This window comes from Lagopus muta, chromosome 2 (assembly GCF_023343835.1).
Source record: "Lagopus muta isolate bLagMut1 chromosome 2, bLagMut1 primary, whole genome shotgun sequence".
NCBI lineage: Eukaryota > Metazoa > Chordata > Aves > Galliformes > Phasianidae > Lagopus > Lagopus muta.
The window spans coordinates 61,863,369-61,888,368 of record NC_064434.1 but is presented as its reverse complement, the minus strand read 5'-3'; the positions used below and the strand labels follow the sequence as shown (position 1 = coordinate 61,888,368).

The window sequence follows — 25,000 nt, the reverse complement described above, 5'->3', positions numbered from 1 at the left end:
TTAGCGGCGGGGGTTGGACACAGTGATCTCTTGAGTTCTCTTCCAACTCCTGCAGTTCTGTGGTTTCTGTGAATATAATATCTGGCATCAGGATCCTGTGCAATGCTGGAGTTGTTGCCCTGTGACTATCAGCTGTGCACTGCCAGATTCTGCCCTGCCTACATTGGTTGTCAGCTTGGCCTCACCATGTTGTATGGATTGTGGAGAGACCAGGCTGGTGCAGGGACTTTTAGAATGGAGTGAACTCTAATGATAGTGTGACAGGGGTGGCTGAATCGCAGTCAAACACCCAGTCCTGTTGGTCAGATCACTGTTGTGGAAATGCAATTCCACAAGATTCAGCATAAGGGAACAGCTGGAGAGCTGTCCTTAAAACACTCTATCCTTTCCTTGCCTCAGCATTAGGTTCACTTGTGTTCTCCATGCAGTGGGCCCCTACAGTGCTCCTCATCCCTAGGTGCTGGGTCTGGGGAGTGGGAGAGGAGTGGCAGTGTTGTGCCAGGGATACAGGCAGTGCTGGGCTCAGGGAGATGGAAGATACCATTATCCATTTTAAATTCTGCTGGTTTTTGTTGTTGTTGTGTTTGTTTTCTCATTTTTCAGTCTTTTTGGGGGATTAGTGAATTATTACAGACTTGGACCAAAACCATTTTGTGTGAGGCCAGTCAGAATAAAACCAGTGCCAAATGAATGACTTGACTCCAGTGGGAAATGATTGGCACTGAGGAAATTTTGAGGAAAAACCTACATAGAATGTGTACATGGAATTGTAATAAACCCTCTAAAAATAGTTTATTGCAGTCCTTTTGTCTGAATTGGAGGATAGATTTTGTTTGTAATCATTTGGCTGTGAGAATAAATGTTCTGCTTGTTTGTTTTTAACAAATCTCCTGGCATTCTTGGGTGTGGAAGTCTTGGTGATCTGTTAATAGGAAGTTTCTGGTTCTGAATATTAAATCCTGTTTTATTGTTGCAGTATACAAAAATATGTGAAAAGCCTCCTAAAATTCAAGAGTAAGTAGTAAGCAAAAACAAAACAAAACAAAAAAAGGATGCTTCTGCTCTGGAGCAGTGTCTGACAGCAACTAGGAGGAGCTTCATCTGCTTCTGCCTGACAGAACTCACTGTAGTGTGTGGCAAGAGATGCCCTTGCTTCCACTACCAACCCTTAAATGAGATCTGGTAAGAGGTGGAGCCAGAATCCACCCCTTCTGGTCATTGCTTGCATCTGAGCTCCCCTGGATTGGCCCTGCTTTCCCACCAGGTGCTTGATCACTGCTTCAGGCTGTGAACTTAGCGTTTTCACTACACTAGTGGACACAGTGGTTCTCACTATGTTTCTTGCATAGACTTGTATATTAATGTACTGACATTACTCAAATGTAAATTTATTATTTTAAAATTTAGTTTCTGTTTTTTCCCAAGGCACATAATGTTCCTTTGGATCAAGAAATAAACAAGAAGTTTGCTGAAGAGGTGAGTTTTAGGCAACGTGCTTGCTATCAGTCATGAGCTACTTTCCCATTGTAATTGTCTTGTTTTCTTTTGGCAGGTTGGTCTACGTGTGATTCACATCTGTCTCCCTGAAGGCAGCAGCAAAGATGAGGTAACCTGAAGGACTCTTTCTGTTTTGTTTTTGTCATGAACTCATATTTATTTCTGACGTTGGTTAGCACCCCCGATGCGTCTCTGTTAATTCTCATGAGAATTGGGACTGTCTTACGTAGCAAGTGTCACTCTTGGACAGTTGCTGTCTTGTGGAATCCTGAGGCAGAATAATTGGTCGTGTTTTGTTTCTGTGTCTGCTATTTAACTGCAGGATCCTCTTATAGCCTCACAGACTGTATGGGTTTTGTAGTGGTGCTAGCTCAGAGCTAGGGCTCATATGTGATATCCTATCTCCTACAGCCGCTCTTCTGACGTATTTATGGGGCTCTTGATTCTTGCTTAGGTTTTACCTTGGGGAGATTAATTGATTTGGAGTGGTGACAGAGTTGAAAATTTTTTCCTATTTATTGATCTTGAAATGCTCAAACAAATTTAATGCATTAAACAAATTCATCCACCCCAAATCACTAAAGAACTCCCTTCCTAATGTCTTATAAGGCATTAGCTTTGAGGTATAGTTCTTGCATCCAGTATGTTCTCAGTATAGCAGGCTATTAATAGACACAGTCATGAGGTCTCTGATAGTAAGAAGAGCAAAAGAGTTCATAGTTTCCCGGCTGGCCTCGTTGTGCCTGGGGATTTCATAACGTGGTGCACCTGTGGATTTTGTGTACTGTTTTCTATTCGGTACACTTTGTTTTTAAAATGTTACTGTCTTGCACTATGATCTCAAAAGAGGTTTCCCCATATGTTAGGAGGAACTTTCCACTTTCTGTTGTCATTTTGAGGATGGTGTATAGTCAGAGCCATGTAAGAAAGCCAGGCTTTTGAAACAAAGATCAAATAGGCATTGTTATGAGCTTATCTGTTCAATAATGGTGGAAAATAGGTGGAATTTAGTGAGTATGGAGGAGTAGTTGCTGTTGCTTTGAAGTAACATCTCAGGAAGCAGCTGAACTGTTTAGGTAAGGGGGAAGATGGTATATTTTTTACTTGAGCTTAGCTACTTTTAACGAAGTTGTTAACAGTTTGCTTACCTCACCTGTTTCCTTGCTGTGACAATGCTTTTACTGTGTGACCACTACAGAACAACACATAGTGCTAGGAATCAGTACTGTACTTCACATGTCAAAGCGGTTGGAAGGGACCCCCCAAATATCATCTGGTCCAATCCTCTTGTTCAACGTGTAATATGAAGCAATCAAGGGCAGTTAATGCAGACTCAGATATTGAATTTGACCAACTATGAAAGGTTTGAACTCGCACATGGTTCAGTACCTGAAGTTGCACAAATAATTATGAACGCCTTTTCAAAAATGAGAATTCTCTCTAAGAACAGTGTCAAGTCTTAGGATCAGGGTGTTTTTGCTGAGGAAAATCAGTAACAGTATATGCTGTTGTAATAAAATGAGTTTTCTCTTTGCTCTTCTGTTCATATAATTATTCTTTTAATATGACGGCTTTTCATACATGGTCTTTGTTGGGGCATAAACTAGTCCTATTTTGAATTTTGTTTTAATCAAGAATACTTTTTTCTAAAAGCATCCTTTGAAGTCATTACAGTGTTGAGTTTTTTCTGAGGCTTTTAGTGGTGAAGGTCAAAATGTTGGCAGCTTAATGCCCCATGATATGTTGGCTTTGTAAAATGTTTGCGATAGTGTCAGGGCGGCTTAATTTGGTAAACTGTAGAAACGTAGAACAGCAGAAGCAGGTTATTGCTTTTTTCATTTAGAAGTTGCAGTAATATGTAGGGGAAGCAAAGGTAGCCATAAACACATTACTAAAAATAAGTTTTATCCCCTTGTAATTAGATTCTTCCGTTGTCTGTTATTCTGATCCTTAATGCTTTTTATTAACTTCTTAGATTGTCAGTGAAATCTTGAGACTTAACGAAGATCCTAATGTGCAGGGCCTTGCCCTTGACCTCCCGGAAAGCTTGTATAGCAGTAACATATTAAATACTGTGAAGCCTGAGAAGGATGTGGATGGGTAAGTGAGCCACTGAGAGGCTGATGTCTTTGTAAAAATCAATTTTCTCCAATGCATTTCACTAATGGATTCCTCAGTCAAAGTGTCCAGCATGTTATTGAGTGGTGATAAAAGATGCAATTCTGAAGTCTTCTACGTAAGTCACACTGATCATTATCTTTTATATCTTTATATGCTGTACATTCAGGACATTGTCTTTTCAAAGAAACAAACAAACAAAAAAAAATGTTTGGTCTTTTTTGTATAGAGATATTACTTAGTTAAGGTACTTCAATGCTTGAATAATGCAAATGGCCACACACAGTTGTCCTGAACACAAATCCCAAAATGTTTGCAAGAGGGACTGATGGAAGAAGTTGCAGGAGAGGTTTTAACTTCTCTGCAGTACTTTCTCCTGGTGGGAGAGCAAGCTGTAATAGTTTGGACCCACTAGCACAACTTTATGGTCAGTCTTGAGTTGCACTGCTCTCTGGAGATATATAGATTTCTGGGTCACCATTTTGGGAGAAGTCTGATCATCTTGCAAGTTAGTTGACTTTCCATTGTCTAGAGTGCTGGAGGGTAACAGGAATGCTTGTGCAGAAACGCCTTCTGTCTTCTCAGCAGTCTGTGTCATCCCAGAAGGATGCATTACTCTGACTTAGCTTAGCTCCAGAAGGGCTGATCTTGTTCCACTGGTCACTTTGGTGTTTTGGCTCTGCATGCCACATCTAACCTGTCACAAAGCAGAGAGCTGTCTGCCTGTGGTGTGCTTGTGTATCTTGTTCCCACTCTCGACTACTTTCTGGTCTCTTGAAGCTCAGCATCTGTCCCATGGGCACGTGGGGTGGTGCAAATTAGCCACGGAATGTGACTGTTGAATGATTTACTTTTATGAGATATGTTTGCTCTTGGGATTAGTCATGTTACAGGCTTTACTGAGGATTTACATCACACAAAGTTTTTTTTATTACTATACTTTTCCACTGCAGGTTATCCGATGTAAACCTGGGACGTTTGGTACATGGAGAAGACTCCAACTACTTGGTTTCTCCTATTGCTGGTGCTGTGATGGAGCTTCTTGAAGATCTGGGTGAGTTGTTCTATCATGAGTATAGTATTAATTCTAAGGTAGCTTAAATCTTAGTATTCTCACCATGTTTTATTTTCTGATTTGTTTCCTGCCAGTGAAGATCCTCAGTGAGATCTGTATACAATATTTGCAGCAATAGATCTTGGTTCTACACTTTAGGGAAATTAGGCTAAGATTCCCTGCCATTTGCATTGCATTTAATCTCACTGAAGCCACCTGAGACATCTGAGTCTTCAAAAACCTAAAATATTTTGGATGTAAACGTTAACATATATTTTATGTGCCGATTTCAATTAGTGTGAGCATTTGAAGAAGTCCAGGTCTGCCTGTGAACAGTTGCTGTGTGAATCCTTTTTTTTGGGTTGGATAGTATAAGTGCTAACCATGAAATGGCAGATTTAAACTGGTGGCTTTGCAGCTTGTGAAGATGATGTTGGTTCAAGGCAGTGTTTCAGAAGTAGCCTCTCATGACAATTCAGCATTGTTGAGACAAGGATTTATGTAACAGAACTGTAAACATGTGGTCAAGTGTACAAATATGAGCAGAAGGATATGTGAAAATAAAATACCAGTGCACCAGAAGAGCAATATTTGCTTGCTGGAATTGGAGAGTCCCAAGGAAACAACTTAACCTGTGGTTTGTGTTGCTCCATGGTCTTCAAGTTACCTTTGATGTTGTAGTTGAAGGGGAGCATGGAGCTGCTGTGTAAGGGTGTGGCTTACTAGCTGGTCCTGGGGGCATCAGTTGAATGATGCATGTGGGTTGGTGAGGCTTGATGCCAGTTGCATGCTGTAACGCTTCATGTTTGTGCTGCAGATGGGAAGACAGTACTGCTGGTGGGTGTCAATGGGGCCTTGGGGTCCTCCTTGCAATGCCTGCTGCAGAGACGGGGAGCCATCACTGCCAGCTGCCACTGGAAGTCACCCGGGCTGCAGAGCAAGGTGAGATCTCTCCTCTGGCATCCCTCAGACACTGAGCCATACAAGCTCCCTGAGGAGGTGATTTTTTTTCCCTTACTGTGATGCCACTGTGGCACTGGAGTGTGCTGTTAGCCAGTCCACATGGGCTAGAGTGGTTTCTCCCTGCTTGCTCATAAACAATACTCTGTCAGATGGGCACTTTCACTGGTGTGTGTGTGTGTGTGTGTGTGTGTATGTGTATGTATGTATGTATATACATACATACATACATATAGCGGCTGCTTGTAATCTTTTTATTAGCTAATATTATCTATTTATTAGCTGTGAGAGGAAGAAAGTGAAGTTGCAGCTTGAAACAGATGTGTGCAGATCTCCCTTTTTCCTTCTGTCCCTGCAAGAGAGAATCATAGAACCATACAATCGTTAAGGTTAGAAAATACCACTAAGTTCATGCAGTCCAACCACCAACCCTTCACCACCATCTACAATAAGTGTCCCTCAGTGCTACGTTCACATCTTTTATGAACACCTCTGAGGTTGATGATGACTCCACCACCTCCCTGGACGGCCTATTCCAATACCTTACCACTCTTTCTGAGAATAATTTTTTCCTAATATCTGGTCTGTACCTCCTCTAGCCCAGTTGAAGACCATTAGCTCTTGTCCTGTCACTGGTGGTATCTTTGTCATCTACATGAAATCACTTGCACTGAGTTGTCTTTTGGATTTGTAAATGCTGCTTCTTTTGTGGCAAGGGGTTTCAGGATCTTCTCTTTCACCATCTTCTCTTCATCTTCTCAAGATTTCACCATCTTCTCTTCATTTTTGAAGAGAATTCTAAGGGCATTTGAGTAGTTCACAGCTCTAAATTAAAAGGATTTCATGTACCTTACATGGCTGGTTGCTTTTTGAAGAGTTTTTATCAGCAATTTATATATTGATACTATTTCCTGCTGATTTTTCTCATTTTGTCCCACAATCCAAAGTTTCACTGCAGCTGGGGATGCACTGTGCCTGTGTCGTGCAGAGGTCCCCGCTCCACATGGTGCCTGTCGCCTCGCATTGCACAGTGCGGGCCGCACGGTGGCAGCCAACTCAATGTGATGATGTCTGGCCCCTGAGCTGGAGCCCAAGGACGGGAGGAGGAAACACCCGTAAGCAGCTGTGAAGGTTTGAAAGTCTTTTGGCAACCCCGTGTTTTCACAGCTGCGTATGTTTTTGTTAGGCTTGTCTCATTTCTGTGCTTTGAGTGACTGACAAGGCTTAGGATATGCACGCTCCTCTCCAAGATGGAAGTGCGATGATCTGTTTTTTTTTACTGTGTTTGAGGACTGCTTTGGATGGGATGGGGAGGTGTTGGGGTACCAGAAATATTTCTGCTGGGTTACAACAGAGTTGCTGTGCAGACTGCCTGCTGGAGAAAGATCTGTTTCCTCCAGATGCTTTCCCATCATCAAGCCTTGCTGTTTGGCATTCCCCATAGCTTATCTCTCACATCAAGTCACTGATGGGAAACAGAGTATGAGGCTGAAGTAGGAGGAAGCTGGAGGCTCTGCACATCAGTCTTCCCGATTCATTTTAACTTTTGGCAACAAAGAAGATTTTGCTTTGCCTGGAGAGCTCATTAGCAGCACTCTGGGGAAACTTACCTTCCTCTTCTTCATCTGTAAGCTTGCAGTATTACCAATAACTCTGAGCGCTGCGCAGCCTGACTGTTGTAGTTAACTCTGGGTTGTAGGTGATGTTGAATGTGTGCACAGAAGATTGTCCTGTACAGGACTCCCTATAGACTGGCAGTCAAAAACAAAGCACCGATTTCTTACGCAGCAGCTAGGCTCTGCTGCCTTGTGGCAACCCATATTTACAGTATGACATCACTAGATAGCATGATTATAGCTGATGATAAGAGTTTATTTTCACTTGCTCTGATGCACTGATTAAGCAAAAGCAGTTTAAATGCTCACAAGATTTCTCCTCTTGTGATTTTTAAGTTTGAATTTCAAGTGAGCTAGTGGATTAGTTGATGCAGGCATTTATCCAAGACTTGGAAAAATTCATTTGCATTTTGTTTTTCTGCACAATACAGTGACTTCAGGCATAGTTATACACTTCTGCTTCTTCCTCTGAAAGTTACACTTCTACAATAGTGTAATAATTTTGCTCTCAAAATGGGATGTGAACATATGAAGAGTATGAACTTCTCATTGGGTTGTGCTTGTTTTGCAGCACGTACCAGCAGAAGAAAAATGGAGTTTAGGGTTGGATGCCTTTTGTGTCTTAGTCTGTTGACAGTACTCATTTGCACTGAATTACAAATCCTGAACCTAATGATGTAATACATTTTCAAAGTGGGTATTATGTTACCTTTTAGTAGCACTGAGCATTTTGAGGGATATAGATAAGATGCTACCTTCTGCTGAGATTTGCACAGATAACTCTTCAAAGCACAATTGCTGCAGGGAGCCTGAAGAATGATCTGGTGACATGTTTTCAGGAATGTCTTACTTGGTAGTTCCATTTTTAAATAAGAAACAGGAGTTGATTCACTGCTACTGGCAAAAAAATAAGAACTGATTTCTTAATCCTTCATTGTGTGAGAACTAGGATATCTCTCTAGTTAGAGAGGAGATTACCAAATAGATCCAACTCTAACAATATAGCTTATTTTTTTGAGAGAACATGAATAATACTTAGTACCTGTAAGGAGACTGAATTTTAGTTCAGTCATGATTTCAACTTGCAATCTTGCACATAGTCTGTGTGCAAACCACATTACATGCATTTTAAGGCAGCCACTATCCCACAGTTTTCTTGTTAAAGAACTAAAAATCAGCATATCAGCACAATTAGGAATTGAACACTTGTTTATAAAAGATTGGATAAGAAGTAGGATAGTGTTCAGCCAGAGTAAATGAATAGGAATTTCTTTCTCATGCTTGGGAAGAAACTCTGTTGACCACAGTCCACTTTTTCTTAGATGCAGCACATAAAATTCATGTTTTTTTGACATCTCTTAGTCATTCGCTGTCCTATTTTCACTGTTTTGAAAAAAATGAAGAGCCTTGGTAGTGGCAGAAAAATGCATTTCATTCTGCTAGATGTGGGTGAAATGACAGAAAGTGAGAATGGCCGTGAAGATCCTGTAAAAGGAGTGGAACGAGAGGCTGCACAGAGTTTCTAACGACATTGCTGTAGGTGTAGTGGGTTTTTCTGTTTCATAACTTTGCGTGCACCATAGCAGTATGCTGCAGTATGCTTCACAGGAAAAGACTTCATCCTGCAGTAGAGTTGCCAATCAGAGGAACTGATAGGGAAGAGGGGAGTTGGTGGCACATTGTGCCTAGTTAGTACCTCTAACTGCAGTCAGGGTGACTGCAGAGGTCAGTCATGAAAGCTGAGAAATGGGATGTTTGGCAACAAGGCTAAATAGTTTGTAGCCTTTTATTCCCTTGAGCTCTTCCTACTTTCATTTTCAATTCCTGTGTCATACTCACAGGTAAAGACTTCACACTGGCATTACGAGCAAGACAGAGAGCAGTGAGTAAAGCACACCAGTATCATTGGAATTATTTCAAAGTAAAGAACAAAACTTTTGTGCAGACTTGATGACAGAATAGTCTTTCAGTTATCTGGAATGTACAGTTACTCTGTACCATTATCATTAACTATTTGGCTTGAGTGTCTGTGTTGTTGTTTTAACATTCGGTGATCTATCTTGGGAACGAATGGGTGGTTCTTAATCTGCTTCTACTTAAATCGTGGTGGAGAGAGCTGTATTTTGTTATGAGGTAAGGTTTCAGATTATTTGTTGGCATGGCTTTTCCCAACTGAAACAGTATTTACTGGTGAGAAGGCAGGAGGCTGCTCGAGTATTGCCTTACTCTGTCTCCAACCCATCGCCCAGCACATTGCGGATGGTTTTGTGTGATGCCATTGCTGGTTCTGCTCACTGTGGACTGGGATGCAACACTTCCACCAACAGCACTGCCTGTCGGGTCACCCTGCGGCCACCTGTCAATAGCTCCTCAGCCTCCTGGCAACAGTTGCCTGACGCATCTGGTTCCGATCAGATGCATCCTCTGTCTGGAGACTGCGCAGCGTGTTTGCGAGGGAGGTTGGATGTGATGATTTCATAGGTCTTTTCCATCTCTAATGTCTATGATTTATTTCTGATTTAGAAGATAAAGCCTGAACGTGCCTCCCAAGGCTTTAGTGATTTATGAGCAGTCAAAAGAATAGTTTATGGCAAAAAGAAAAAAAAAAAAAAAGAAACAAACAACAACAACAACAACAAAAAAAAACCAACAAAAAATGGATAGGGCAAAGACATTATTTCTTTGAAGGGAAACTGAATTGCCTGAATGGAGATGAATCTCTTCCAAGAACACCCAAAATTCTCAGAGCAATGGTTTTACTTCCAGTGAATTCATTCTCCCAGTCAAACAAGTTTCTGGATGTCATTTAAAAAAAAAAAAAAAAAAAATCATCAAGAGAGGAAAAAAGATCCATAAAGTGTTTTTTATATGTACTTCAGAGACTCTTGCACATAATAGACTGTTGCACATAAAAATAATCGCTTATAACAAGAGAGTTGAATTTATATTTTTACTTTATTGTTCTCTTTTTTGTATGTGCTTATTTTTTGAAATGAGGAAAAGGTAGGCTGGACGTCTCTCTGAGCAACCTGATCGAGTTGTAGATGTCCCTGTTCATTGCAGGGGAGTTGGATTTGATGGCTTTTTGGGGTCCCTTCCAACACAAATAATTTTATGATTCTATGAAAAGGAAATGGTGGGCGGAGGCTCTGAGCTTAGAACATTCTTGTCCTGTAGGACAACTGTTCCATGGCCTGTGATAAAAGATTTTTCATGGAGGCAGTAGGGTATGGCAATGGGTTTATCTATTATTTTCAATGCACTTACGGATATGACCAACTCCAGCCATCCATTGTGTTAACATTGTCTACAAAATTGATTGTGTTCAGCTGTTAACATTTTTGAACATAATGATTCGTAGTCATAGAAATTAATGTTTGGTCAGTTGTTTTCTGTCACTATAGTTACTTATGATAGAATTGATCTGATATATGTTGTCTGAAAATTTATCAAGATTCTCTTGTTGCATACAGCACTCAGCTGGCTTATAGCTTCATGATGTGAGGCAGTGTACGAAGCTTAGAGTCCCTGTCCCAGAGACTTTGCATGGAATGATGTTCCTGACCATCAGTATATTAATTATAACTACTAGAATATGAATTACATTTTTGTTACAAAGATACTGGATACCTGAAGATAATCACAGTTTTTCCTCTGTGTTGATGTTATGGTAGTGGCTGCCTTCTTTGGTGAGAGAGGTTTGCTTTTTGTACTCTTGGTACACAAGAGTATTGTACAGTGTAATTTTATTCAAATCTGCTTGCAAATTCCACAATATAATTCGACTTGACGCTGGTCAAGCATTACTATTTATGTGATCTCCTAGGAGTGGCATGTAAGCTGATACTTGCAGCAGACACAGAAGTGTAGGCAATTTGGATAAGGCTGTTGAGACTGTACTTTTGCAGGCAATCATAGGACTTCTAGTTGAAGCCCGAATTGGCTTGTAGCATTAGTCATCTGTCAAGCTAGTAAGCCTTCTCCCACACGTTTGGCTATGTTTCCACAAGTGAAGCTCTGAGGAGGTTTAGTCCATTCTTGTGTTCTCTAAGGAGATGGAGCTTTCTTAGCTTTCTGCTGTTTCCGCCACAGTTTCCCCTCCTGGATGCTCATCTGTGCCAAAAACGTGTTATCCTGATAGAATTTGTAGCTTTTCTTTCTTGGCAGGAGTGCTGGGCAGAGTTGCATCAGAGCACTTTTGGCCAAAAAAGAAGCTGGAACACTTGCTGGTCACAAATCGGTTCACAGAGAGGTTTGTGCAGATTGCAACAGTTGGCATCTATTTACATTTTTCCAAAGATTTCCAAAATTATTGTCTCTCTGATACAATTTTTGGGGTCAGTGTTGTGCCCGTATTTCCTGTTTGATTGGATATTTATACATCTGCCTCTGCTGCTATCCTTTATCTCATGTTGATTCCAATAATTGTTACAGAGTCTTGGTTCAGAATAGGGAGGAAAGAAAGACACTTATCTCTCTGATTATAAGAATTTTTAAGTAAGTGTTTTTGCTCCGACATCTGTAAGGTTGAACTAAATCAGAGAGACTCATTAGCAAGCATGAGCTGAGAAACGAAAACAAGCTTTAATTGGTATTCTTCAAAGGCACTGATGTTTGCAGATCAGGTCATCTTGCATTTCTCAGAGCTATCCAAGTTTTTTTCTTTCAGATAAGCTGACTGTACTTAAGTCTCTCCAAGTTACTTTATTGGACAGTACTCTGAACAATTATATGGTTTATTTACTGAGAAAATATAATTCCCATAAAATGTTATTGGTGCTGTCTCTGACTCTACTTCCTTGTTTTACAGGTGCTTTTTACTTTTTCAATTTCAAATGCTATTGTTCATAAATATAATGTGGTAAGAATGCAGTCATCAGTTTGGATTTTGTTTGCAAAAACTGTACAAAATATTATTGCTTATATAATCTGAAAATAATTTGCATATTCAAGAATGTACTTCTAAGATTAAATTCTTGTTCTTTTTTTTTTTTTTTTTTTTTTTTTCCTTTTCTTGGGGGATGGGATGGACTTTGGGCTATTCATAGCTTCATCAAGTGGATGTGGTGGTAGCTGGCAGTCCGAAACCTGACAGTGTTCCTGTAAGCTGGCTGAAACCTGGAACCACCATCATCAACTGTTCTCCTGATTTGCTGTCAGGTAGGCAAAGTTTAAAGTGAACAGTTCTTGAAAGTGATATATGCAGAGTCTTTGAAAAAAAAAAAAGAAGTGAGTGGCATGTTGGTGACCACTCACTGTGATTAAAATCTACATCTTTGGGAGGAAGCCTTTGATAGTGGGTGTTTGTACATGGCGGATGAATGCATGTTTCTCTAATATGTAAATAAGAAAAAGATGTCAGATGAAGAAGAAGGTACTGGAATATATTCTTCACACCAGGATTGTTAAATAAGCATGGATTCATTCAGAATTCATTGGATGACCGTTATTTCTGTGTTAGTTTGTACAGTGTGTTATGTTTTGAATTCTGTTGTCTCAGCTAGAGCATGGGGAAAAGGTGATGTAGAAAGAATATTTGCAAAATGCAATGCAGAGAATGGTGCAAGATGATCTAGAGGAATCTTGCATATCTCAGAACAGGCAAGATGTCCCCTGCAACTGTTACGAGTACAAAATAAGTTTGGATTCCTCTTCCCCCACTCACTTTAATATAATCTGGTTGGACAGGTGGCATAGGTTCATCAATTTCTCCATTGAGAAAAGCTGTAGAATTTTGTTAGAAATAAAGCTAAGAAAGCTTCCTCGAAGTTACTATACTCCACTGCAGCAATTACATTTCCTTTAAAATTCCTTCAACAACTGTTAAGGTCTCTGGATATTTTCTTTTTTTTTTTTTTTTTATAATAGACGTACCAATTTGATTGTTTGACCTGATGGCACCATGCTGTGAGAGAATAGAAAAATAAAAAAAGTAAATGGGTAATGTGATAGATCTAGCAAAGCACATTAACTAATCACAAGTATGCAGTATGCTTATTAACATCCACTGATATAAAACTGGAGAAATCTGCGTAAGAACAAGGAGAAAGGGCTGTATGAATCTTAAACTAGGTGTTTCCCGAGGTCAAATTAAGCAGACGCTTCAAGCAGAGTTAGTACAAGACCAGGTTTGTAATAAGACAGTTGCTGTTCCCATGCAAAGTGTGGCCTTAGAAAGAGATGCCTTTTGTTGTTCATCTTGATATCCCCTTGATTTGAATATATGTTGCAGATGTGTCAGATCTTGGTTAAATGCACTCAACTATCCAAAGGTAGTTGGATATTCCTCTTCCTCTTTCCTGAACCATGTCCTGTCTTTGTGGGATCTGAGGGTAGTGCACCAAGCAGCCTTATTCCTTACTAATGCTGCACAACTTTTCCTTAAAGTAATTCATGTTTTTTTTTATACTAAAGCAGTGTGGGGGGAGATCAGATATGCTAGCGTGGTGATTAGGAGATTCCTTGGTTCTTTGGTGCTTACTTGTTTTGCACAGGGTCAGCAGGACGTAATTGTTAAGAAGAGAAGGTCTGTTAAGCATCTGCTTGAAGCCCTGTCTCCTCAATAGATACCTGATCTATGGGTAGATCACTCTATGGGTATCACTCTTGCACAAAGTAGGAATTGGAAAGGGAGAGGCAGGAAGAGAGAGAATGGAGGTAGAGCAATAACATTTTAATCTTTTTCAGCAGGAGCTCTGAGTTCTCTGATTTAGGGTGGAGCTTGTGGGTCTGGTGAAAGCAGTATGGGGTAAGCCCTTGTAGCCTGAGCTGACAGTGTTGGAGACTGAACTCCCTAGCTCTGCGTGCTGCTGGTGGAAGTTTCACTTCTGGTTACTCAGGTCCCACATTCCATTGCAAGTAGAGCCAAGGTCTTCCCTGCACGGCCTCTTGACATGGCTTTAAGATACCTAAGTCTCAAGACCTATCTGCTCTATAGAACTATTGATAATATCAGTATTTCCCTAAGAAAAAAAGTGCTGTTGGGAAAACATCTGAAATATGTTCACATACCACAGCAAAACTCATTCTTAAGGCAGGAAACAAAGAATGTACTATGTGCCAATGGAGTTTTTCATGTTTCTCATTTTGCAGCAGTTGTCTGTGTGAAGTACAGCATTTCTTTGAAAAGGAAATATGAAATATTTAAAAGATAGTTTAAAAATAAACTCATGTATCAAGTGTTCATTTGTTTGTATGCTTTTGAGACTGTCAAAAACTTGGAGAAACTCAGGAAGAGCAGCAGAAACAAATTTCAGTAGCTTTTAGAAACAGTGACCTGAAGACTTGCTTGAGAAGTACATGAAACACAGGTGTCCGTCTGACAGGGAGAATGCACTTAGTTTAATTGCAATGTATTTATTAAAAGTGTATTTTGGAGTACCTATGGTCTTGGACAAACCACTGACTCTTAGAAATGAATTTTCACTTTCAGTGTGTAGTGAAATCTGTTTGGCTGGCATGCTCAGAAATTTTCTCTTGCTTTAGAAATCTCCCACTCGACATTTGTGTTGGGGCTGCAGGAGCTGTACAAAGCCTGAAAACAACAATGGCTGTGAAGTGACTATTATTGTTGCTAGGTGGTGGCTAGATTTCTACATCATGTAGCTATACATGTAGCTTAACACATGGACACGTTTCGAAAGCAGTCCTAAATTTGCAAGAACGTGGTTATATTAGGCAGCTGTAGTGATGTAAGCCAGGAGAGTAGAGCTAAAAGTGCTTGATCCAAACTAATGGAATTTTTTCTCCTTAATAAATAAATAAATAAATAATCTGTTGCTGTACTGCCAGCAATTTTAGAATTGTGATCATTTTAAAACGTGCTATTCTACTGCACTAATGATTTTGGAATCTAGTGCCTCTTGCAGGAAAATATTTGATTTGTAAATGCATAGAAATGAAGAACGAGTTTCTGAACAAGAAAGACCCAAGATTATTTAGGACTTGATGACCAACTCCATTGAGGTCACTGAAAAGCTCAAGCCCACATGGTTTAATTATATATATGGGAAACGTGACCTTTTCTCACATCTCTGTTCTAATCCTATATGTCTGTCTATATAGCTGTGTGCTGCCAGTAGATGGGCCTTTGTCAGGGTGAGGGAGAGGAAGGAACGCAGTGCCTGCAGTTCAGCTGATCTTCTGGCCAAAACCCAAGGCAGAGAGTGTTATTCCAGCTCCCATCTGGAAAATGTATCCTGAGTGAGCTGTTGCAATCCTGTGGTTGTCCTCTTAGCTCATGTATGCTCTGGCTTCACCTTCACTCTGTAAAAGTTCTGCTTAGTGTTAGTGTGGTAAGCGCATAGCGTAGGCAGGCTGGGAGATGCATTTTATTGAAGGGAAACATTCAATACCAATATGTATTTACATGCACGCTCGCTCTATCCTGATAAAGAAGTCACATTAAGCCAAAAGCAAAAGGTTGAGATACTTCTGTAAAGCACAGCTGCCTGAAAAGGGATTTTAAACTCCATTCTTCCTACTTCATTTGTCTCTTTGGCAGCTCTCCCAGCCCTGTCTCAAGGCAGCAATGCTTAGCTTATGACTCTGATGGACTCTTCCAGTAAAGCTCCTGTGCTTGAGCTGAACATATTTCCAGATTATTGTTTGTTGGTTTTTTTGTTTTTTTTTTTTTTTTTTTTTTAAACAGCGAGTGTTAATACAAAAAGGTGTCCTTTTAGATACTTTCTGAGTTTAGCATAAAGACTGGCCTCTTGCTGCCCAGTTGTTTGGCGCTACAGTGCAGATGTCTGCTGGCAAGGCAGGTTGAGGAAGGGTTTGACAGTGCACTGAGCAAGGCTGGAGGTGCCTGCTGGTGTGGCCCTGCCTCTCAGTGCTGGTATGATGGCACAAGCAGGTGCTGCAGCACTTCTGCTGAGCACAGGACCTTGCCCAAGGCACCCAAGCTCTGCTGCCTCTGAGCAGCAGCTCGAGGTGAGGCAGACATTTTGTGATGGCTGCAGGCAGGGTAAGTGCAGGGAAAGCTTGGCTCGATCAGGGTTTGTGCTCCGATTCTCCTTGAGGAGAGAGGCTAACACTCTCAGTGTACAGTTATTATCTTTTATTGTAATTATGTCTACGCCCTTCAGAATGAGACAAGAGCTGTGCTATGCCCATAGAGACTAGGATGTGAATTCTTGGAGAAACTACATCAAGATAAAAGTCAATAAGCAATAGCAAAAGCACAAGCCAAAAGGAGGACTGTGGGTAAATGACAAATAGTATGTTTAGTTAGAGTAGCTAATGTAGGGTTATTGTATAATATGTTGCCACTAGAAATGATAGTAACTGTCTTTAAAGTTCGAGTCACATTGTACAGCCTCTGCAGACTATTGCTTTTAATGGCACATTCACAAAGGTAACTTTTGCTGTTCAGAAGATTTTTAAAGGTCCTGTGTAGAATTTTCAGGTCATTTCATTGTTCTCTTTCACTGCATTGAGGGTATAAAAAAGAAAACAATTTTTACCATGCTTGTTAATGTGTTTTGTTAAACACATGTTTATTTTTTTTTTCCCCCTTCCCCCCCCCCCTTGCTTTCCCCTCTGTTTCCCCCCCCCCTCCCCAAAATCCAATTGGACTCTGGTGCTCCCAGTTTTACTTTTCCAGTATTTTATATGTTTTGTTATATGCATATTTGCAAAATGCATTTCAGAGCACACAGTTGCTCTCTGGTTTTTGCACAGTATCAGCCCTTTCCTGTTATTTTAGTTGAAACATTGCGGAAGCCACCTATAATTTTGGCAGTGGCATTGTTAAGTCAGCATCATAATTACTTTGTCTGATTGTCGCTTCTAGTGTAGCTGTTCCCACTCAAAAAAAAGCCTCATAATTTATTTGTGTGATGTTCTTATTTTACAGAGAAACACAACTATGGTCAGAAAAACAGCAACACTACTGAAAATGCACTTTGTTCTCTTGCAGTAGCAATGAGAATGCAGGTTGGTGTAACTTCAAACATTGTAAAACTTGTTGCTCTTCCTGTGAATTGTAGAAACTGTTTCCACAACTTCATTTTTTTTTTTAGTTCTTGTTTTGCTCTTTTGACAATTCTACTTGCCTCTTTTTTTAATGGCAATTCTTAATCAGTTGAGGTGAGTCATGCCTGTTGCATTTAGTTACATTAAAAATCAAATGTGTCACAGCTCAGATGACTGTAGTAAAGCTTGCCAGAAGCACTTTTATCAATAATCTAATGTTACTTCTTCTTACAAAGTCATGCAGATTATTTGTACTTGCACGCATTTTTTGTCTCGTGATGGACAGATGGTCTGGAAATGTGGTGTTTTATTTGGAAGCAGCATAAGTCAGTCAGTGAGCAATTAATATCTTCTATTCTTTCTAAGACATGAGCAAATAATAGTAATGCTCAGTTTAGCCAGAATAAAATTTTAAAGTGCCTAATTAGAGATCTTTTTTCTGCCATTTATTGTATTAGTGACCTTGTCTCCTTTTGAAATCTGAACAAACAATGGCACAGTCATAGAGTAGCAGTTGTTTTTCCTTTCATCCTGAAGCCATGAGATGGAGTGATTTTTTTATTTTTTATTATTTTTTTTTGCTAGCTTTTGCTATAAAAGGTTATTTTGACATAGTCTCGACATCATTTGGAATTAGCATTCAATATTTATGGTTTGTTTAAAAACAGAACATGGTAAAAAATACAGAGCGATGGATCCACTCCCAGCAGCTCAGAAAATGGGACCTCCACTGCTTGAAGCTTCAGCCCCTCTCACCAGTGCCTAGGTAATAAGTGGTTTTGTTTTTGTTATTCTTTTGTTTATTTTTTTTTTCTTAAAACAAACAAACAAACAAGCCAAGTGTTAAATTTGACAGTGAACCCAAATATAACCCATATCTTATTTTAATCTGCTTATCTCAACATGGCCTTCTGCTTCCTATCAATTTTTATTTTTATGGTGTTCGTTGGTGCCAACCCCTGTTGGTTGGACCTAAAACTTGAAGGTTTCATTGAGGGGAGGAGGCGAAGCCTCGTGGAACATCAACAGAAATACAAAGTGTAAGAAGTTTTAGTGTTAGATCACTCAAATCAAATGGAGGAAAAATTTTTGGAACTACTTAAGGCCCTTTAATTTCAATGGCATTTGAAATTGTTTTTATTTTCTTCCCTCATAAGCATTTTCTTCCGTGTCAAACTTTTCAATTCATATCTAGATGTGAAGAGGAGGAAGTGCATTTATTATTCTAACCAGAATATTTCCCATCAGTTTCTGCCATTCACCTCCTAAGGCCCATGTCAGGGTTTCTTGTCTGCCCTAGTGGAATTGGTGACGCCTTCAAAGGTTCAGGCAGCCTGAGTTCTTGTCTGTGCTCAAGTGCTTGCTGTGTGTTGGTTGTGGTTGGGGGCAGAGAGGTGCTTGAAAGGAGATTTTGCCATAAGGGAAGACTTAGACATTTGTGTGTGCGTATTTGTGTGCCTGCTCCTGAATTCTATTGCATTTTTGAAAAACTGTAGCAAAATGTTTTCTTTTGAAGCACTTTGGTTCACTTTTCGCTGCCTCTTAAAACCATTTAATGGGAATGGACACAAGTTGTAATTTAAAACAGAGATGCCAAAAGAATGAGTTTTCTGTCATAGGCAGGGCCGCAAGGGGGAAGAAATTCTTGAGCTTTCTCTGGGCCAACATGTAATAGTACTCCCAGAGTTAAAGTTTGAAAAATATGTCCTTGAATAATATAGTTAAACAATAGATTAAAGCGTGTGTTATCATGAAAATGATGGCAAAAAAAACTCCCCGAAAACCATTCCCACCCCTCTCTATGGCATTGTGTGTTTATTATATACGTATATGCATATTTAATATACAGTGCTATAAAGTACAATTGGTTATAGGACTTCCATTTATTTGATTACTCTATAGCTTTATGTCTCTTTCTCCTTTTAAATGTAAAATAACAATGTCAGATGGAAGGTATCCTGCAATAAAATACAATCTTGTAGCAGTACACAACATTGTGTGGAAGCAGATGGAGTTTTCATTGAAAACGAGGAAAGCTGCTAAAGCACTAAAACTAGGAACATCTGCTTTTTGATTTCTGTGAGAACTGGGTGTTAATTGAAGTATTTCAAAGGTTTTGGAAACAAATGGAGGATTTTCATACAGAAAGCAATCTTCATGACACATGCTGAGGAGATATAGCTCCTTCCCCACATCTCTTAAATCTTACATTTCGTGAATTATGATTTGATGCTGGCAATAGTATACTCCTCGGTCAACAGTTCTCATTCACGCAGAAGAGCCATGATCTAAATTTGCAACTTAATACCAAATGACATAACTTACTGAATAATTGCAGTATTCCAAAATGTATTTAAACACATAACTATAAACTAAAAGAGCTAGCTTCAAATGTAGTCTTCTAAAGATTAGTTATGAACAGGTCTTTAGTTTCTTGTGTTTAAGAAAATACATTTTATCTGGAAATGTGTACTAACAACGTTTTGTATATGTTGTTGAAGGTTCCTAAGGGAACTTCAGATGAGTAAATGATAACGGCAGTAGTTTTACTCAGGGAGAACAGTCAGTTGTACTTGGCAAATATTTGTGATTTATTTAATTAAAATCGTAATTATTAAGGAATTCTTTCAACTTAGTTACAATTTCGCAGTTGTATCAGTTTTACTCCTTCCACTTTGTGCTAGTTGTGATGCCTGCAGGGATGAGAAAAGACTAATTGCCTGATTATTTCTTCCAGAACTCAGAGGGGGCAGTGTTTGTGGCGAGAGAGCTGAGGGGAATAGGAAGGGCTGAGATTGCAGCAGAGAGCCTTAATAGTCTGTCCTGAGATTTGAAACAATACCTTCTGTCTTTTAGCAAGGAGAATGATTTTATTTAGTAGGAGGCTTATTTATTTATTTTTAAGTAACAACAAAAAACACCATGTTAACTTTCTGTCATGCGAGTCTACATACTTCTTCCCTTGCTGAATACATCAGTTGCTTTATTGAGAAAATAGATCACCATACAATTTGGTTTAACCTTTAAGAGACCACAGAGCCATCACATAACCAGTGTTTCTTTGGTACTCAAGTTGTTTTTATAGACATAGTCTGAAGAAAACTAATTATTCTGTGTCATGATGTTTGTAAGCCACTAAATCATTTGTTCTTGATATATTTCTATGGCTAATTGTGTTTGAAGAAAGTTTGAAGAAAGGTATATCCTTCTAAGCAAGAGGATGTGCTTGGTATGTCCTTGAAGGTGATCAGATTCCAGCTGAGTACATGCAACAAAATGATCTGCAGCCCACTGAGTGCTGTGCTTGAGTAGCTTCTTGTCCCGTTGTATTTGATTGTCTCAGCATTTGATTGGATGATTTCTGAGATTTACTTAGATGTTACATATTTAAGAAGTACCTTTGCATATAATTGCACAATGGTCCTAGTTTAGGTTATCAATATCTTCAAAGAAATGAATGCAATTAGCCTGACACAAATTGAATGTTTGCTGGTGGATGCGCAACAGCTAAGTCCATTCTTGGAGCTGAGGTTTGGCAGTAGTTCTGTGTTAATCTGTGGATATTTGAGATCTTGCAGACTGTTTGAAAGTCCAGGACATTAGCTTTGATGCTGTTGCCAGATTATGTCTTAAAAATATTGTGATCAACCAAGACTACAGGAAGGAGTTTAGCTTGGATAGGCTGAAAGTAATTAATCTCCTGGTAATTTTTTTTTAGCCAATTTTCATGATGGTGCGAATAATTCTAAGCTAAGGGAGATGGCTCTTTAGATCTTGTATGCCTGACCCTGGGCACTACTGCTGCTGGAGCTCACAGCTGCTAAGAGCTTTGGGGAGCTTCAGGGAAAACTAGGTTCAACTCACACAACAAAAATCCATGAAGAGGTATTATATCCCAAGAGTCCAGGTGGTCTAGGTCAGGAACTGTGGATGCCTAGTGTCCCCAGGCTGCAGCCACCTTCTCTCAGGCAGCAGTTGCTCCATGTTCTTCCTCTTTTTCAGGCTGCCACTTGCGGTTCTTGCAGGAAGTAGTTTATAAGCTCAGTGCACTTGTGGTCTAAATCCTGTGCATTAACCTTCTGATATGTGGCAGCTTTCAGTTTAACTGCTTTAAAGTTGTGTGAATTGATATTCCAGTGCCTAATGGGGGAGTAGTGAGGCTTAGGTCACTTAGTGGTGCCCTCTGATGAAAGGCACAACATGCACAAGTATCACATTTAGCTAATGTGTTTACGTGACTCTTGGCCAAGCAGCATATGTGCTTTTTACTGAAGTGTATGTGCTACATGCACTTCCTGGGAGGGAGGAGAAGAAAAACACAATCAGAAACCTTTATTCTGTTGGGATGTGCTGGACCATCCAGCAGATAGGTCTCTAACTTGAGATGAAAGCATTACGTAGTATTTGGAATCTGATGAAATGAGAGAACTCTGTGAAAGTATAACAATTAACAAACATTGCATGTGATTTTCAGTATTATACTAGGTGTAGCCAATGTTTAGATTTGGTTAATAAAATGTGAGAGAAGATTGAAAAACTGATTACAATAACCCCATTGTTGGAGTATTTGCTGTTGTTTTGTGTTCTGTCGTCGACCACCTAAGCTGAGACAAATCTCCTGGCTCCTATTTGTTTTCTTTTCCAGCGATATTGAAATTTCCCGAGCGCAGAGTCCAAAAGCTGTTGATGTACTTGCCAAGGAGATAGGATTGCTTACAGATGAAATTGAAATCTATGGCCAAACCAAAGCCAAAGTACGTTTGTCCCTGCTGGAAAGGTTAAAGGATCAACCAGATGGAAAATATGTTCTAGTTGCTGGGTAAGAATGAACAGTAATGTGATTAATGTGCACCCTTTCCACTCAAATTAGTATAAACATGCAGCTTACATCTTTGATATACTGCATGAATAAAAACCCTGACTGTTTGGGGCTTACGTTTTTCTGTTCTGAAAGCAAGCGATTTTTGAAGTTTTGTTTTTTTAAAAAAATTAATGCAACCTTTCTGTTACTATGGAAGTATATTCTCTAAAGGTAGTTTTTTTTTCTAAGCTTCTTAATCTTGTCTGCTGTTGTGTGGAGTTTTTGTTATTACTTTATAAGCATTTTAAATGTTTAACTTGATATTCAAGTCTCTGTGTGTTGTGGCTGTTTATAAACAAACTTTAACAGAAGCTGTGTGCTTATCTCTCGATATTAACAACAAATACCTTTTTTATTGAAGAATAGATTACATATTTAAATAAGCCATGTTTTTTGTCCGAAATGTAGACATGTCTCCAGGCAGGCTTATCCTGTTCTCTGTTCCCACGATTACAGCAAATACTGTGCTCAACAGGATTTATGTGCTTCTTTTCTGAAGAGCTGCTTTTTCTTTGTCCCTCATTTAGTGACACAACGCTTTTTCATTCACCTGGTTTCTTAAGTTCAAATTGTGGAAAAATGTTATGCTTCTCATTAATATTTCAAATGCAGTTTGTTCTTCATGGTCTGAATAAAACCTTAGGGTTGCTTCTTTGTAAATAAAACAAGTTGGGTTTAAAATATATAGCTTTAGGCTAATCCAGAAGAAGAAAGCTGCTCTTAACTAGCTTAATCTACCAGTTGCTCAGTCAGATAGTGTTTAGCAAACTTTTTGCTTTAGTACCTTCATGCTTTAGTACCTTTCTGTGGGGTCTGCCTGGATTTCTGGCCTTGTCTGAAGTGGATCTGTTGTAGACTGAGAGATCTAATGTTACAAAGGTGAGGCAAATGAGTTGTGAAACTGTCTTCAGACCTATGCTATAGAATTGAAATATATAAAGATGTTCCTGGAGGACTTTAGAGCAGTTATTTAAGATAAGGAAAAAATAACTGGCTGAGCCAGTTCTCTACTTTGGTAGAGTTTTATTTTATCTGTTGTTTGCATGGGACTGAAGAGCAGTATCTGACTGGATTTGAAAAATCTGCTACTTTGCACTTTCAGGCTCTTGTTGTCAACTGTGCCAATTAGGCACTATGCATCTACAGACTGTGCCATGCTTCTCTTGCAGCAGTTTCATAAAAGCAGAGATGATTTGCAGATATCTGGAGATGGAGGGTATCATGATGCAAGACTCAATTTGGATGGATTTTAATTGTCAGATTCACTTCACCAATACTGAAGCTTCATACCTTTTTCTTCCCTAGTCTCCTTTTTTGAGGAAGGTATCTCAAGAAGGTATCTCTGTGCTTTGTTGGAGCAGAGGCAGACAAGCATATGCATGTGGAGGAAAGAGCAAAATTTTGAGTAGCTGGATGAAAAACTGGGAACAAATAGAAAATTGTCTCTGTAAGTTTATGTGGTGTGTGTCAAGACTCAACTGCATTTCACACACACAAAAAAAAGAGTTGGTTTTGATACCTACAAAATTTGATTATGCAGTATGTTGCTATTTGTATCTTCTCTGAGGTCACTGCAGCACACGTAATGAGTGTAAAACCACTTCTGTGTAAGGGTTATTAAGGAGTGCTTGGGCAATAATAGTGGAGGACCTCTTCTGAAAGAGTTCAAAGTTTTAAATATTGTACCTATTAAATATATGTGTACAATGTGCGTTCATGTGTTCTCAGCTGTTCTTGTTTGCTAATTGGCTGTAGCAGATTTGCTACGTGGCTGCAACCATTTTAACAAAGCTGAGGAGCTGCATCTGGTGAGAGAATGTTTACTACAATAAAGACTGAACACCACTCAGATATAGAAATTGGAGCAAAACACTATCTTTATTTATCTTCTTCATGCTCTACCTGCCTAGGCAAGGTCAACTAAAACTTGTCATTTGGATTCTTATGTAGGCTTAGCATAAGTGTAGATATTAGAAACTATTTTAGAAAACTGCAGTGTATAGGTATTCAGGCTAACTTTTTAAGACTTTAAAGAAAACATTTAAGATATATGTTCTTATACTTTTGAGTATTTAGTCTGATGGAAATATTAATTTTGTATAATGAGTGTGTATGACAGAGATATCTCTGTCTATAGTAGGGAGGTTGGAACTAGGTGATCTCAAAGGTCCCTTCCAACCCAACCATTCTATGATTTTACATCAACTTTCCATAAGCAAAGGTAGTGAAAAGTGTGTGTGTGTGCGTGTATATGTGTGTGTTTGTACGTGCATCAAGGACTGTGGAGAATTTCTGTCTATCCATGATGCAGCCAGAGACATTTGTGCCTGTAATAGGGCTTAAGTGTTTCATGATGTTTTGGAGTTATGAATATTTCATGCAAATGCTCTTCTAGTTTATTTCTGATGTGCCCATAATTGTTGGTCTGAATATCAACCAAGATTTATATTTTCATTTACAGGAATAGTTACATTTATGACTTTTTAAAACATTGCTACTAATTCAAAAGTCTTACAGGCATTTTCTGAATGCACACAAGTACAATTAAATGCAATAATTATTTGGTGTGCTGAAAAATTAAGTAAAAACCGATTAAGCAGATGAAGTTACTCAAAATTAGTTATCCAGATGAAGATGTTTCTCAATAAATTTCATTTTCTTCTTTCCTCCCCCCCCCCCCCCTTTTTTTTTTTTTTTTTTTTTAAATTCTCATTTCTTACTACTTTTCTGTGCGTGGTTGTAATTTGCTGTAGGATCATTCAGAGCCATTGGGGTCAGACTCACTGATTATCTTGGAGTAGTTAGCTTTTCTGCATCACCTGCCAATGTTTGGGCTTTTAGCATGCTAAAATAAATTCTACTGCAGGATATGTTAACTTAAATTGTCTCCCATTCATTGCGAGTATGTGAACGAAC

At 39.2% G+C, this 25,000-nt stretch overlaps 1 protein-coding gene across 1 annotated transcript in view; it reads left to right on the top strand.

Moving 5' to 3' along the window:
* MTHFD1L (methylenetetrahydrofolate dehydrogenase (NADP+ dependent) 1 like) overlaps positions 1-25,000 on the top strand; it is a 140,368-nt gene that overhangs the window by 3,018 nt on the left and 112,350 nt on the right. The window contains exons 3-11 of the mRNA XM_048936153.1: positions 1,426-1,476; positions 1,553-1,606; positions 3,473-3,597; positions 4,569-4,669; positions 5,487-5,611; positions 12,294-12,405; positions 17,105-17,184; positions 17,892-17,989; positions 21,869-22,042. Coding sequence (XP_048792110.1) covers positions 1,426-1,476; positions 1,553-1,606; positions 3,473-3,597; positions 4,569-4,669; positions 5,487-5,611; positions 12,294-12,405; positions 17,105-17,184; positions 17,892-17,989; positions 21,869-22,042 — 920 coding nt within the window. The remainder of the gene's footprint in view (positions 1-1,425; positions 1,477-1,552; positions 1,607-3,472; positions 3,598-4,568; positions 4,670-5,486; positions 5,612-12,293; positions 12,406-17,104; positions 17,185-17,891; positions 17,990-21,868; positions 22,043-25,000) is intronic.